This window comes from Cetorhinus maximus, chromosome 13 (genome assembly GCF_964194155.1).
Source record: "Cetorhinus maximus chromosome 13, sCetMax3.hap1.1, whole genome shotgun sequence".
Classification (NCBI taxonomy): Eukaryota; Metazoa; Chordata; class Chondrichthyes; order Lamniformes; family Cetorhinidae; genus Cetorhinus; species Cetorhinus maximus.
The window spans coordinates 101,062,538-101,079,237 of record NC_135891.1 but is presented as its reverse complement, the minus strand read 5'-3'; the positions used below and the strand labels follow the sequence as shown (position 1 = coordinate 101,079,237).

Sequence of the window (16,700 nt, the reverse complement as noted above, 5' to 3'; positions counted from 1 at the left end):
AATATTACCCTTTGCAAAAAAAATGCAATGGTCCTATTGTTTGCTCCTTTTGACAGAGTCTTTGAAACCAAGTCCATCAGTTCTATTTCCCTTTTTCTCCATATGTGGCTCAATGTCAAATTATGCCAGATAATGTTTCTGTGAAGCACTTTGGGACATTTTACTGTGTTAAAGATGCTATGGAAATGCAAGTTGATGACTTTTGGCTCCTACTCTGGGACAAAAGCCATTTGGTGTGAGCAGGCCTCCTACTTGAGAGTAAATGAATTGAAAGAAACATTTGGAACTTTTACATTCAGGGTTTCAAAACCATTCTGAACCACTGCCAATGACATTGTGTGGAAGGGTCCACCCTTTGTCTAGTAATAATGCCTCTAGCGTCCAGTAAGATTGAGACCACCCCCCTGGCTGGATTTATTCCTACTTTTGCTGCCTCTGCCAGAGGGCACAGGAATAATTGGGAACCTGGCAGGAGAAGGATGCGGCCGCCTGTATCCAATCACGTGGCAGTAAGCTCACAAAAATAGCTGCTATGGGCTTGCAGCCAGATCACGGTGCAGGAGACCCGCATCACCTAATCCCCGTGGCAGGAGATGGCGCCACGTTTAAAGGGCAGACAGCCCTTTGTCAGAGCTACAGGTTGGCATGCACTGGTTGCAAGGCAGCATGGAGTTCCTGTGCCGTGCTGATCCTCTCCAGTGCTCGAGGATGAAGGAGTACAGGGTGAATGATTCCCATTGGGCCACAGCCTCTTCCTTTCTGTAAAGGCAGCTTCCGAAGCTCCTCATCTTCGGGACTCAGATATTGATGTCACTTTAATGAGTGGCCCCTCTGTCTCTCGGCTGTGAGCTGCTCCTTCCATTTTTGGACCCAATACTCGGGATTTATCCCCTTCCTGCTCCAGGTGCCATCCCTCAGAGTTTAAGATTACCAAAGTTTCAACACGAAAGAAAAGTTCTCCAAAAACAATCCACTGGCCTGTGACTCACTCTCGTGTAAGTTAAAGGATAAGGCAGAAGCATTCGCAACAATCTCCAGCCAGAAGTGCCAAGTGGATGATCCATCTCGGCTTCCTCCGGAGGTCCCCAGCATCACAGATGCCAGTATTCAGACAATTCGATTCACTCCACGTGATATCAAGAAACAGCTGAAGGCACTGGAAAGTGCAAAGGCTATGGGCCCTGACAATATTCTGGCAAAAGTACTGAAGACTTGAAGTCCAGAACTTGCCGTGCCCCTAGCCAAGCTGTTTCAGTACAGCTACAACACTAGCATTTACCTGGAAATTTGGAAAATTGCCCAGGTATGTCCTGTACACAAAAAGCAGGAGGAAAAATCTAACCCAGCCAATTACCACCCCATCAGTCTACTCTTGATCATCAGTAAAGTAATGGAAGGGGTCATCAACAGTGCTATCAAGCAGTACTTGCTTAGCAATAACCTGCTCACTGACGCTCAGTTTGAGTTCTGCCAGGGACACTCAGCTCCTGAGTGCAGGAAGTGTCTCCAGCTGCAGCTACTCAAAATCCACATTTCGGAGCTGGAGCTGTGGCTGGAGTCACTGTGGAGCGTCCACAAGGATGAGATCTTCGTGGATAGCACAAACAGTGAGGTGGTCACACCGCAGGTAAAGGGTGCCCAGGCAGAAAGGGAATGGGTGACTGCCAGACAGAGTAAAAGCACTAGGCAGGTGGTGCAGGAGTCTCCTGGGTCCATCTCCCTCTCTAACAGCTTTTCCATTTTGGATACAGCTGAGGGAGATGGTTTCTCAGGGGAATGCAGCAAGCGCCAAGTCCATGGCACCACGAGTTGCTCAGCTGCACAGGCGAGGAGGAAAATAGTGGAAGAGCAATAGTGATAGGGGATTCTATCGTAAGGGGAACAGATAGACGTTTCTGCGGCCGCAGACGTGCCACCAGGGTGGTATGTTACCTCCCTGGTGCCAGGGTCAAGGATGTCACTGAGTGGCTGAGAACATTCTGAAGGAAGAGGGTGAACAGCCAGTGGTTGTGGTCCATATCGGTAGCAACAACTTTGATTATAAAGAGGGTTGAGGCCCTGAAAGCAGAGGCCAAAGAAAGCAGGACTTCAAAGGTAGTAATCTCAGGGTTACTCCCAGTGCCACATGCTAGCAAGACCAGGAATAGGAAAATAGATGAAATGAATGCGTGGCTGGAGAGATGGTGGAGAAGGGAGGGATTTAGATTCCTCCGGCATTGGGACCAATTCTGGGGAAGATGGGATCTGTACAAACTGGACTGTTGCACCCCAGCAGGACCGGGACCAATATCCTCGCAGGGGTACTTGCTAGTAATGTGGGGAGGGTTTAAACTAGAGTGGCAGGAGGATGGGAATCTGAGTGGGGAGACACAAGAGAGGGAAACAAAGATAGAAATGAAAGAAGAAAAGTAGAAAGCAAAAGTGGAAGGCAGAGGAAATAATGGCTAGCAGCAAATAGGGCCATAGTACAAAAAACATGTATAAAAATGTTTAAAAAGCTAGTCTAAAGGCACAGTATCTGAGATACCAGAGCATTTGCAATAATGTAGATGAGTTAACGGCACAAATAGGTGTTAACAGGTACGATATGATTGCGATTACAGAGACCTGGCTGCAGGATGACCAAGGCTGGGAACTGAATATCCAAGGACATTCGGTATTTAGGAAGGACGGGCAAAAAGGAAAAGGTGGTGGGGTGGCGTTGTTAATTAAGGATGAAATCAGCACAATAGTGAGAAAGGATATTGGCTCAGAAAATCTAGATATAGAATCAGTCTGGGTGGAGCTAAGAAGCATCAAGGGGTGGAAACCATTAGTGGGAATTGTCTATCGGACTCCATACTGTAGTGGTAAGATAGGGGGTGGCATGAAACAGGAAATTAGAGATGCATGTAACAAAGGTGCTACAGTAATCATGGGTGACTTTAATCTACAAATAAATTGGGCAAACCAAATTAGCAATAATACTGTGGCAAATGAATTCCTGGAGTGTGTACGAAATGTGTTTTTAGACCAGCACATCGAGGAACCAACTAGGGAACAGGCGCTCCTAGATTTGGGATTGTGCAATGAGAAGGGGTTAATTAATAATCTTGTTGTGCGGGATCCTTTAGGGAATAGTGACCATAACATCATAGAATTCCTCATTAGGATGGAAAGTGAAGTAGTTCAATCTGAAACTAGGGTGTTAAATCTAAACAAAGGAAACTACAAAGGTATGAGGTGTGAGTTGGCTAAGATAGATTGAGGAACTTCATTAAAAGGCATGACAATGGATAGGCAATGGTTAATATTTAAGGAATGAATGCATGCATTGCAACAGTTATAGATTCCTTTCTGATGCAAAAACACTACAGGTAAAACAGCCCAACCATGGCTAACAAAATAAATCAAGGCTGGTATTAGATCCAGAGAGGAGTCATATAAAGTTGCTAGAGAAAGTAGCAAGCCTGAGGATTGGGAGCAGTTTAGAATTTAGCAAAGGAGGACCAAGAGATTGATTAAGAGGGGAAAATAGAGTATGAGAATAAACTTGCAAGGAACATGAAAGCAGACTGTAAAAGCTTCTATAAGTATATAAAAAGCAAAAGATTAGTGAAGACAAACGTAGGACCCTTACAGCCTGAAACGGGAGAATTTATAATAGAGAACAAGGAAGTGGCAGAGCAATTAAACAGCTACTTTAGTTCTGTCTTCACAGAGGAAGACACAAATAACTCCCCAGAAATACTAGGGGTCTAGTGAGGAGGAGGAATTGATGGAAATTAGTATTACTGAAAAAATACGGCTGGAGAAATTACTGGGACTGAGCCAATAAATCCCCAGGACCCGATAATCTACAACCCAGGGAGCTAAAGGAGGTGGCCATGGAAATAACGGATGCGTTGGTTGCATCTTCCAAAATTCTATAGATGCTGGAACATTCCCGGCAGATTGCAGGGTGGCAAATGTAACTGCACTATTTAAAAAAGGAGGGAGGGAAAAAATAGGTAATTACAGACTGGTTAGTCTAACATCAGTGCTAGGGAAAATGCTAGAGTCTTTTATAAATGATGTGATAACATGACATGTAGAAAATATTAATGGGATTAGACAAAGTCAACATGGATTTATGAAAGGGAAATCATGCTAGACAAACCTGCTGGAGTTTTTTGAGGGCATAACTAGCAGAATAGATAAGGGAGAACCAGTGGATGTGGTGTATTTGGATTTTCAGAAAGCTTTTGATAAAGTCCCACATAAGAGGTCAGTGTGCATAATTAAAGTACATGGGATTGGGAGTAATATATTGGCATGGATTGAGAATTGATTAACAAACAGGAAACAGAGAGTAGGAATAAATGGGTCTTTTTCAGAGTGCCAGGTGGTGACTAGTGGGGTGCTGCAGAGATCAGTGCTTGGGCCTCAGCTAATCACAATATATTTGGAGGAGGATGATAAGAAGCTTCAAGGCGATTTAGACAAGTTGAGTGAGTGGGCAAATACATGGCAGGTGCAGTATAAAATCGATAAGTGTAAAGTTATCCACTTCAGTAGGACTAGCAGAATGGCAGAGCATTATTTAAATGGTGATAGATTGGGAAATGTTGATGTACAAAGGGACTTGGGTGTCCTTGTACACAAGTCACTGAAAGCAAGCATGCAAGTATAGCAAGCAGTTCGGAAGGCAAATGGTATGTTGGCCTTCATTGCAAGAGGATTTGAGTACAGGAGCAAGGATGTCTTACTACAGCTGTACAGGGCCTTGGTGAGACCACACCTGGAGCATTGTGTGCAGTTTTGGTCTCCTCACTGCAGCAAAGGTTCAACAGACTGATTTCTGGGATGGCCTGATTGTTGTATGAGGAGAGGTTGGGTCGACTGGGCCTGTATTCATTGGAGTTTAGAAGATTGAGAGGAGATCACATTGAAACATATAAAATTCTGATAGGGCTGGACAGACTGGATGCAGGGATGATGTTTCCTCTGGCTGGGAGGTCTAGAACAAGGGGTCACAGTCTCAGGATACAGGGTTGGCCATTTAGGCCTGAGATGAGGAGAAACCCCTTCACTCAGAGGGTGGCGAACCTGTGAAATTCTTGATGACAGAAGGCTGTGGAGGCCAAGTCACAGAATTGAATAGATTCCTAGACTCTAAAGGCATAAAGGGGTATAGGAAGAGTGCGGGAGCAAGGAGCTGAGATAGAGGATCAGCCATGATCATATACAATGGCAGTGCAGGCTTGAAGGGCTGAATGACCTACTCCTGCTCCTATTTTCTATGTTTCTATGATTGCACAATGTTCAGCCCCATTCACGACTCCTCAGATACTGAAGCAGTCCATGTCCAAATGCAATGAGACCTGGACAATATCCAGGCTTGGGCTGACAAGTAGCAAGTAACATTCACACCACACAAATGCCAGGCAATGACCATCTCCAACAAGAGAGAATCTAACCATCACCCCTTAACATTTAATGACACTACCATCACTGGATCTCACACTATCAACATCCTGGGGGTTACCATTGACTGGAAACTGAACTGGACTAGCCATATAAATACAGTGGCTACAAGAGCAGGTCGGAAGCTAGGAATCCTGTTGGCATTGTTATGTGTATAGTCTTTGCTACACAGCGGGGATTGGATTATAGCCATTTTCAGCACTGCTCCAATCACCAACAAGCAATATAATCATGGTATTTATGGTCTCATGTTTACAGCGTTAATGTAATGAGTTATGGATCTTCTTGCACTTGGCAATGTATAATAGGCAATAATTGGCTCCAATGGAAATTAACTTCTAAAGCACAGGCTGAGGTGTTTAATCAAAGTGCTGGAAACAATGATTAACACAAACACGACAACCAAACAAAACATATTACCAACAGCGGTGTTCGGAGCTTGAAATAGGTACTCAATTCAGGACAGAGAATTAAAATTGTTGAATAAATCTCAGACTCTCTGGGGTGTGTTACTTTAATTCCACTTACCACTTCTATGCTGAGTTTCATGAATTAAAGTTGTAGTCATGTCAAATGTAAAGAACTGGGCAAGTTTTGAATGAACACATCTTGATGATTATGGCGTTATGACATCAGCTGCTGGGTAATATTGTCACTTTGGCAGGTAACAAATCACTTTGTCTATTGATTGGTTCCAGACAGAACAGTTAACTAATGAACTAATCGCGTGACCTGACTTTATGTAGCTAGGGCACCTGTAGCCATTTTGAAAGTTTCAATATTCCATTTTTTAATTAGCTTATACCTGTTATTTTGAAAGGAATTGTAACATTTGTAAAAGGCTTCATGTGAGTGATTTGATAACACCAGTGGGTCAGTATCATCTCTTCTCCATAGGGCCCGAGAACAAATCAAAAACTCAATATTGAACCAAAACAAAAATCACTGGAAAAACTCAGCAGGTCTGACAGCATCTGTGGAGAGGAACACAGTTAACATTTCGAGTCCATATGACTCTTCATCAGAACTAAAGAAATATAGAAATGTGGTGAAATATAAGCTGGTTGAGGGGGTTGGGAGAGGTAGAGCTGGATAGAGGGCCAGTGATAGGAAGAGATTGCCAAAGATGTCATAGACAAAAGGACAAAAGGGTGTTGACGGTGGTGATATTAGCTAAGGAATGTGCTAATGGTGACATTAAGGGTAGAAAGCAGGACAAGCAAGTGACAGATAGCCCTAGCGGGGGTGGGGTGGGGGGAAGGGATTGAAATGGGCTAAAAGGTGGAGATAAAATGATAGATCAAAATAAATTTAAAAATAGGTGGGAAAAGAAAAATATACTAAAAAAATTATAAATTAATGAATAAAGGGGGATCGGAAAGGGGGTGGGGATGGAGGAGAGAGTTCATGATCTGAAGTTGTCGAATTCAATATTAAGTCCAGAAGACTGTAAAGTGCCTAGTCGGAAGATGAGGTGCTGTTCCTCCAGTTTGCGTTGAGCTTCACTGGAACATTGCAGCAGGCCAAGGACGGACATGTGGGCATGAGAGCAGGGTGGAGTGTTGAAATGGCAAGCGACAGGGAGGTCTGGGTCATGCTTGTGGACAGACCAAAGGTGTTCCGCAAAGTGGTCACCCAGTCTGCGTTTGGTCTCTCCAATGTAGAGGAAACCGCATTGGGAGCAACGAATGCAGTAGACTAAATTGAGGGAAGTGCAGTGAAATGCTGCTTCACTTGAAAGGATTGTTTGGGCCCTTGGACGGTGGGGAGGGGGGAAGTAAAGGGGCAGGTGTTACACCTTCTGTGGTTGCATGGGAAGGTGCCGTGGGAGGGGGTTGAGGTGTAGGGGGTGATGGAGGAATGGACCAGGGTGTCCCGGAGGGAACGATCCCTGCGGAAAGCCACCGGGGGGGTGAAGGGAAGATGTGTTTGGTGGTGGCATCATGCTTGAGATGGCAGAGGATGATCCTTTGAATGCGGAGGCTGGTGGGGTGATAAGTGAGGACAAGGGGGACCCTATCATGGTTCTGGGAGGGAGAGGAAGGAGTGAGGGTGGATGCGCGGGATATGGGCCGGGCACGGTTGAGGGCCCTGTCAACCACCGTGGGTGGAAAACCTCAGTTAAGGAAGAAGGAAGACATGTCAGAGAAACTGTTTTGTAAAGAGGCATCATCAGAACAGATGCGACGGAGGCGAAGGAACTGAGAGAATGGGATGGAATCCTTACAGGAAGCGGGGTGTGAGGAGCTGTAGTCGAGGTAGCTGTGGGAGTCGGTAGGCTTGTAATGGATATTGGTGGACAGTCTATCACCAGAAATTGAGACAGAGAGGTCAAGGAAGGGAAGGGGAGTGTCAGAGATGGACCATGTGAAAATGATGGAGGGGTGGAAATTGGAAGCAAAATTAATAAATTTTTCCAGGCCCAGACGAGAGCATGAAGCGGCACCGAAGCAGTCATCGATGTACCGGAGAAAGAGTTGTGGGAGGGGGCCGGAGTAGGACTGGAACAAGGAATGTTCCACATACCCCATAAAGAGACAGGTATAACTGGGGCCCATATGGGTACCCATAGCCACACCTTTTATTTGGAGGAAGTGAGAGGAGTTTAAGGAGAAATTGTTCAGTGTGAGAACAGGTTCAGCCAGATGGAGGAGAGTAGTGGTGGATGGGGATTATTCGGGCCTCTGTTCAAGAAAGAAGCGGAGGGCCATCAGACCATCCTGGTGGGGGATGGAGGTGTAGAGGGATTGGACGTCCATGGTGAAGAGGAGGCGGTATTGATATCACTTTGAATGCTGCAGTTGAGTGGGTTAGTTATTTGTTGGTCTAATAGATGGAACACTCCGCAATCCTGGAATACTCCGACTTGGAGTGGGGGAAGGAGTGACATAACCAATCGATTCCTTCTGTCTGCTAATCTTGACCAACACTGACTGAGACTCAGCCTGCCTTGCTGTTCCACTGAGGGAGAATGTGTGACAACTAGAACCAACAGGTGCTTTTAAACAGAAATACAGAAAACTTCCCCGCACAGAAGGAGGCCATTCAGCCCATTGTGTCTGTGCTGCTTTGCTTTTAAAATAGGGGGTGGAATAGCATTAAAACTTTTCCATTGCTAAAACTAATTATTTTCGAGTGATTAAAGCAAGATTTAAAATATATTTTCCATATTTCTAAAAATCACTTGAAAAGCCTAACTTTTCATTGTCTTTCTCCCTGATGTACTGCAAATATTTCTCACTATAAATGTGGTAGTGCCTCAGCACAAATATTAGAAATGTCATATCAAAAAGAGCACCTCTTGCTTATGAAGTATTGTTGAGGCTGGCAGCAGAGGGAATACTGTATCTTTAATAATCTTTTCACACATAAATTGTGGTGTAAATCAATGCTAGCTTGAAGGTAAGCTCCATTTGCCAGAGTTGTATTGTGAAAATTGATATGCTTTCTGCAGTATTTTGCAGCAGAAACACTGCGGACATTGTGCCTGGCATACAAAGAAGTGGATGAAAGCTTCTTCAAAGACTGGAACCAAAGGCACCATAAAGCCAGTGTTGTTCTACAGGATCGTGGGAGATTGCTCGAAGAGCTGTACGAAGAAATAGAAACAGATCTGGTGGTAAGCTGTCGCCTTTTTTTTAAGTAGATATGCCTGAAAGAGGTATTTCCAAGTCAAACTGTTATTTGCCAAGCTATAGACACAATAATGACGATTGCCATCAGCCTGAGTGCCTGCTGCCTCTCTGCACCATTATTTACATACAGCCAACATGATGCTCTCAAGTCAGTTAAGCATCAGCAGGATAATCTCTCCATTCAGGCCTTTAATAACATAGAGAGAAATCAGGGCCTGGTGGTTAGAATGTACAGCCATACCAGTTAAATGGAAACTTGTATGGCCAGTGTTAGTACGTAATCTGGAAAGTGATAGTGACAGGCTGCTGTCCGAGTTACACCCCCTCCCGTCCTAATACCAAATCACTGGCAAAATTTGGTACACCTTTATCCTTCTGTTCAAATCCCTCCCTAACCTCGCCCATCCTTAACTCTGTCACCTGCACCAGCCTGAGAACCCTGTGAGAACCCTTCCAACTCTGGCCTCTTGTACATTCCCCACTTTCTTCAGCCTACCATTGGTGGCCGTGCCTTCAGCTGCCTAGGCCCTAAGCTCTGAAATTCCCTCCCTAAACCTCTCCTCCTTTTCTCTGCTCCTATAAGATGGCCCCTAAAGTCGAACTCTTTGACCAAGCTTTAGTCTCCTGTTCTCTTATCTCCTTAAGCTCGATGTCAATTTTGTCTGATTAGTTTCCTGTAAAGTGCCTTGGGACATTTTAGCAAGTTAAAGACGCTACATAAACAAACTGAGTACAGTGTGAGGGCTCAGCCTTCTCTTCAGTAATCAAATTGTTTTTCATAAGTGGCACCTTCCTCATCGTTTTATTGCTAAATATTGTGTTGTGAATGTAACAAGGATCAGAATCCGTTTGAATACTCTTTACTTGAAACCTATTGATAAGTGGAAACACAATCTCTGTTTACCTCAGCTGAAAATTTGACAACTGTTTTTTTAACATTTAACGTATGAATAACAGGACAAACTGTAGTGTAGGTGTACGTGTAGGTGTATTAAACATTAATCACTTACCCTTTATTTAACTGATAATTCATCTCTGTGAGAGATTAATTGGTTTAAATAATCCAATTTATATTGCTGTTACGTGGAGTCTGTCAGACCCATTGTACCTGTTAAAGTTAGAAGCAGAAGGGTGGGAAAATCTCCTTGCAAAGTACTGCTGAGTATTTCCACCATTTTTTGTTTTAATTTCAAATTTCCAGCATCCTCCATGTTCTGCTTTTCATTTAGTGTATAAATAAAGGGCACTTTTTTGACCTGTTATCTTTATAATCTCCTCCCTTGCTCTAAAGGCACTTTCTCCTAGCTATAAGGTACGGTTATGTGGGTATTCACCCAAGTGATTGTTATTCATGTGTGAATGTAGACAGCAGAGGCTGGTCTTTTATTTGTAGGTGGTGAGGGAATAACGGAGGGTCCCCTTAGTTTGTGCTGAATTTAAGCGCAGGGCTTGATGAACAGTTTTTCTCTGTTTCCTGGTGGGTGCCAGCCAGACTGAGGAGCTGGCTGGGGGGTTGGGGAGAGAAGGCTTTTAGCATCGGGTCACTGCCGGGGAATGGAGAGGAGGGAGGGAAGGGTTGAAGGACGGGGGGGTGAGGATTGGAGATCCTGAGGGATTGCGGGTTGGGGACTGATGGTGAGGGGAGTGGATTGGAGGTGTCAGAGGGGAGGTCAGAAGCCTCGTGAGGGGGGATTGGAGATAGGCGGGCTCTTGGGGTGTCCAACATGGCGGGTGGGTAGAGTTGGTGAAGCAGGTAAGTTGGATCCAACAGGTAAAAGGAAAGGTACCCCCTGGATCCTCTCTTTTCTTTAGCAGGCAGGTTAATTTGTGGATTAACATGAAGCTGCCAGCCTCATTTGAATATTTAAATTGCCAATTGGCATCCTGGGAGCATGTTGATCGCCTGCCTTTCATCCGACCTCCATTAAAACTGGAAGTGGACAGGTTGGAAGGTTTTCAGGATGAAGGTTTTTAGCACTTTGACCTCCCTCCCAATCCGAATCCATTGTTCTTTGGGGTTAAAACTGCCCCCTAGGGGTGTCTGAAAGCTTTATGACTGTGGGGGGTGAGGGGGGGTGGGGAACAAAGTCAAAGCTAAATCCTATTTTAACCCAATTTTCCTGACATGCACTTCAAGCAGAGGTGGGGTGGGGGGTGGGGGGTGAGATCACATTAGCTAATTGTAGCTCTGGATAGCTTTCCCCCTCCCCTCCTTTGGACACTGAGGTTGATTGTAGGATCCCACCCCAGACCAGCCTAAACCCAGCACAGGCTCAAACTTGCGACCTTCCTGATCTTAATAGCTCACTGGGTAAACTTGCTCAGTTTGAGAAGTAAAAAGGGGGGCTCTGGGGCGGAATCTGAAAGCAAATTTTAAAGTGAATGCAAAGAGAATGAAAATGTTACCAGAAAATGATGAATGTTATGAAATTCTAATCTAACGGCCATGGAATCTTCAGCTTTATCTATTCAGTCATGGTCCAGGATTCTATGGCCCCGCCACAGAGTGTCTCCCCCAGGCTGATACAGCGAGTCATTTAAATCTCCATCCAGTTCGGCAAGACCGTGATGTCCTGCAGGGCGGGAGGGGCTGTAAAATCCTGGCCATGGTTCTCTAGAGTACACTCTCTTATTTTGAATATAATAGTTGCAAATCCATAAAAAGGCCTTTGCTTCAGTGGAGTGAAGCCCTTTATTTGTGTTTATATTGCAGCTTGTTGGAGCCACTGCTATTGAGGATAAATTGCAAGACGGAGTCCCTGAAACCATTCAGAACCTGAAGGAGGCAGATATTAAAATCTGGGTACTGACTGGAGATAAGAAAGGTGCTGGGACTGTCAGATTCTGTTTATCTGTTGATATACTTATTTTTAAATATCCCTCATCAGCTCCCCCTGGTTTTCTTTCTGCCATTCATGTCCACGTGCTTTTCACTGGCCGACTGAATCGCTCTGTGATTATCCTGAATGTGGCCCACCCTCAGCAAACGGAGGGTGTAACAAATGGTAGCATAGCGGCAATGCAACTGGGTTAGTAAATTAAAGCTAATGCTCTTGTGACATAGGTTCAAATCCCCCCGTGGGAGTTAAATTCAATTAATTAATAAGTCTGGAATTGAAAACTAGTTTCAGTAATGGTGACTGTGAAACTATCATTGATTGCTCTGGTTCACTACTGCCCCTTTAGGGAGAGAAATCTGCCATCCTTACCTGGTCCAGACCCACAGCAATGTGGTTGGCTCTGAATTAGGATGGATATCAAATACTGGCCTTGCCAGCGCTGCTCAAATCTTGTGAAAGAATGACAAAAAATAAATTAGATATTGATCGGGGGGAGGGGGGTGCCAGAATTGTGGGATGTTCTGCGGGGGCTGAGATGCTGTTAAAGGGTATTTGATTTATCTTGAGAGCAGTAACACCTGTGCCAGAATTTAACACTCTCCCACCCCCCACCCCCCCCAACCCAGCGGTTTGAGGCGGGGTGGGGGATGAAATTGCATGGACAGGATTTCCTCCAGGTTCCCGCCCATCCCTGCCTGATAGTGATTTTCTGGTGGGGCGGGCAGGGCCTTGGATTGGAAGCTCGTCCTTACCCCAATTAAGGCCCTTAAATGGCCACTTAAGGGCCTTTTCCCACCCACCCTCAATTTTTCGGTTGGCGGACGGATGACAGCTCGGGGGGATACCATGTAAATAAAGTAAGTTTGATCTCGGGTGGGAACGGTGGTGGTGGTGCCTCCATCAGAAGCTCCATTCTGACTGGGGCCACCCTCCCCTTAAGTCCTGGTGGCCTCCGGAACTTCCTCTCCCCTCTAACCCCCGAGACCATTATCACCACCCCCACGTGACTCACCCAGGCCTTCCCTACCCTCCCTGCCCAGGGACTCCTTCCACTTAACCTGTCCTCCAGTTCCTGGGACTTTGTGCCAGGCAACTCCTTGCAGTGTCCCTTCTGGCCGTTGCAGCGCTGGGCCTGGAGGGACTGGAGAGCAGCTGGACAATCAGATTGGCCGGCAGCTCCCCAAGACGGGATTCCCCCCCCCCCCAAGGGAGGGCCCAAGTCCCCACCTTATGCCAATCGACACTTGTTGGAGGGTAATATGGCATCAGGGCTGCTGGAGTTGACCCTTCGAATGGCAGGGCCCCCGCCATCCTGAAAACTCAGGCCCTGGAATTTTACAGGTGGCACAACAGAATCTGAAACAAGAAACAAGTCAATGTTTTGTGTGTAGACATTTCATTTCTACTAATACCTTTATTAGCTTGAACAAAATGAAGGTGAGGGAGACCAACAAGTAAGAATAATAAGATATGTTAACTATTTAGACTAAGAGGGGTTTAATAGACTCTGGGTAGATGTTTCAAAAGTTTAAAGGAGGTGAAAATGTGATATAGGTAAATCACTTGTTACGTTACAGGTTGACAGCTGACGTGCCTACCACCGAAATTATAAATCCATGAAAGTCACGGGGCGGGATTTACCGGCCCTGACACCGATGGGCATCGTCGCAGGCAGGATGGGAATATTTGGAGAGCTGTTTAAGGTCACGGCTTTCCAAATTTTCCCATCCTGCCTGTGACAATGCCCACCACTGGCGGGACCACAAGATCCCGGCCATGGTCTATGAATCGGACAAGAGGCTCGGACAGTCGATTCTTATAAAGTACAGGCAGTGACCTAGTTCCCCATATTTACTCTGATAACAATTGGACCTCCACACTGCATAGCAGAGCCCAGCTTGACCGACCAGTAAAAGGAGGAGAAAGGCACAGGTTGGTCACCCTCCCTAGACAGGAAGAGTAAAAATAAGTACCGAAGAATCATCTTGGCCAGGGAAAAGGGATTAGAATGTGAGAAGGGTGGAATATGTCACAGGTCCTTGGATCCCTGAGACTACCAGAGTCTAGAAGCCCCTGTTAGACATGGGAAGTTTATGGAATGACACACTGAAGGCACTTCAGCCTTTCCTAGTCCTAGCGGGTCAGATCTCAGTGCAGTTACACAAGCTGTCATTTCTGACACGCTTATGCCAAAATAACACTTCCAGTCTTACTAAGGACCAGCTGCTGTTACCACGGCACTCAAAACTTCTAAGAATCCCTTCAAAAGCCACTGCTCCACGATCCCACATTGAGGGTGCCCGCTCCCACATCAGTGGAGCACTGAGGTACTGTGGCGTTTGGGAAGAGGAGAGAGCAGAGACGGTTATCAACATTGCAGAATGGAGTCGGGATGAAAGTAATTATCTCCAGGATGTGGGGATTGTGTGGAGTCTGTGATCACGGGATGAGAATATGAGGGTGGCCATTATCCCATTCCCCAGAGCACTTGCTAGAAATTGTTACTGACAGGCTCAATACAGAGCCTGCAGCAGGAAGCAGTCACTGGTGATGTGGACAACTATATATTATCAACATTGGAACATCGGTGAATAAAGATATTGGGAAAAGCATGTGATTATTACTAAGGAACAGCACTCTGAATGAATGGGAGTTACCTTTCTTGAATTTTTTTCTGTCTTTTCTTATTTTTAACAGAAACGGCGATTAATATTGGATATTCCTGTAAATTACTCTCAGACCGTATGGTGCTTTTTGAGGGGCATGATATCAGGTGAGTAATGAATAATGCTGTTCCCTGTTGATGAATTGCTTCAGCTTTGGAATGTGCCCACCAGAATATATAGGGTGTGGAAGATATTCTCCAATTTAAATGCCCGTGGCGTTAGCGCAGAGGTATGCAAATAGTGGGGTGGGGGCTTGTTGCTATGAAGCCTCAGACCCAACAGTACTGACCAGGTCAGGGCTGAGGGTGCTCCCAGTCTGGGAATCCTCTTGGTCTCAGCCACACCCCCTCTGGGTGACCTTTGAGCCGGATGGCGGTGAAGATTGGAACCTATTGTTTCGGGGCTCAGCCTAATTCCAGGCCTTCCAACGCACGCTGGATGGCCTGTGGTAATTGGCGGCTGCCGTCATTACAAAAAGTAATGGCAAACTTTATTGTGTTGGTCCCTGAGCATGTGCTAAACATCATAAATGTGTCAAAGCACTTCCTTTTATCACTTGTGTGTGAAACTACCCTAATAAAAATGACTTGTCGCCATTCTGTCCCTTTCTCTTCCAGATTACAACTCTGGCAGCATTAGAGTCCATTGCCCTCCCTCCCCCACCTTCTTGTGAGGTGCTTTTTTGTTTCTCACTGTTTATGTTCAGCAGCCCACTCTCTGTGTTAAGTTTGGTGCTTTAACAGTGACCAGCTGCATGCTCAGTAGGTTTACACGTGTGATTTAACTGCTAGAGTGTTATTGTGTGAAATGTGAGCTGTCCATCGGCGAGCCAATAATAATATTGTGCACGTTTCTGTTGTATCACCACCTCAGCAAAGCCCTAGAGAAGTTACAGAAGAGCAACTACACATACAAAGAAAACAACCTTGCAAACATTTCAGGGGCCATCAACAGCAGTGAACAGCCTGACATGCTGTCGTGCAGTAACAAGGCACTGATTATCACAGGAAGCTTCCTGGTATGTTCATTGATTCTTTGACATATTTACTTCTGGAGTCTGTTAAGGATTATTTTTCCAACTGCGTCATGTGCAGATCTTACCAATGACCAGGAAAATGAGAGCATTTTACCTGTTCTAATGGTGTGTGCTGTAACAATATCACAGAATACAGTGCGCTATATAACATGAACGAGGTCTAGAGCTGAGACTAGGCAGTCACATAACAGAGACTGAACTGAGTGAGATAATGACCTTGGTAAATGAAACTAATGGCTGGAGCTTGCCTAGGTTTGCAGATTGATTCCTGGGATGAGAGGGTTATCCTATTATGAGAGATTGAATAGAATAGGCCTACATTCTCCGGACTTCAGAAGAATGAGAGGTGATCTCAATGAAACATTAAAATTTGTTAGAGGGCTTGACAGCGTACATGCTGAGAGGCTGGGCTGAATTTTCCTGGGTACACTGCAATCCTGACATTGGGATGAATTCTGAGTCAGGAAAACGGAAGAGGGTCTGGCAGGACAATAAACGTGACCCTCCCAGAGGCAGCCAGTGAAGAGGAGGAGAAACACTGGAATCCTGCGCTCCTGTGTGAAATCGCTGGCACACCCACCTCCAAAACATTCCTCCACCTGCATGGCAAAACTCGGTTCACTGTCTTCACTGTCTGGACCGTCCAGAACGTGGGGCACAGTCTCAAGGTAAGGGGCCAGCCATTTAGGACTGAGCTGAGGAGAAATTTCTTCACTCAGAGGGTTGTGAATCATAAGAATTCTCTACCCTAGAGAGCTGTGGATGCTCAGTTGCTGAGTACATTCAAGACTGAAATTAATACATATTTGTTTACTAATGAAGTCAAGGGATAATGGGTTAGGATGGCAAAATAGAGTTGAGGTCAATGATCATCCAGGATCTTATTGAATGGTGGAGCAAATGCAAAAGGCCATATAGCCTCCTGCTGCTTCTATTTCTTAATATTTTCTTGTAACTATGCCCTGGAATGGATGTCAGACTTTTCCCGTTGTTTGACTCTCTAATTGTTTTTGTAAAATTGAGATTTAAAGTTTCTGCCTTGGCATCATTTTATACTTGCCAAAGAGAAACTGGCCAG

General features: G+C 45.3%; 1 protein-coding gene across 2 annotated transcripts in view; it reads left to right on the top strand.

The window, feature by feature from the left end:
- Positions 1-16,700, top strand: part of LOC144688881 (phospholipid-transporting ATPase IC-like) — a 102,519-nt gene that overhangs the window by 58,700 nt on the left and 27,119 nt on the right. For both annotated transcript variants that reach the window (XM_078555889.1, XM_078555890.1), the window contains exons 18-21: positions 8,900-9,064; positions 11,794-11,905; positions 14,618-14,693; positions 15,460-15,604. In XM_078555889.1, the coding sequence (XP_078412015.1) occupies positions 8,900-9,064; positions 11,794-11,905; positions 14,618-14,693; positions 15,460-15,604 (498 nt within the window). The remainder of the gene's footprint in view (positions 1-8,899; positions 9,065-11,793; positions 11,906-14,617; positions 14,694-15,459; positions 15,605-16,700) is intronic.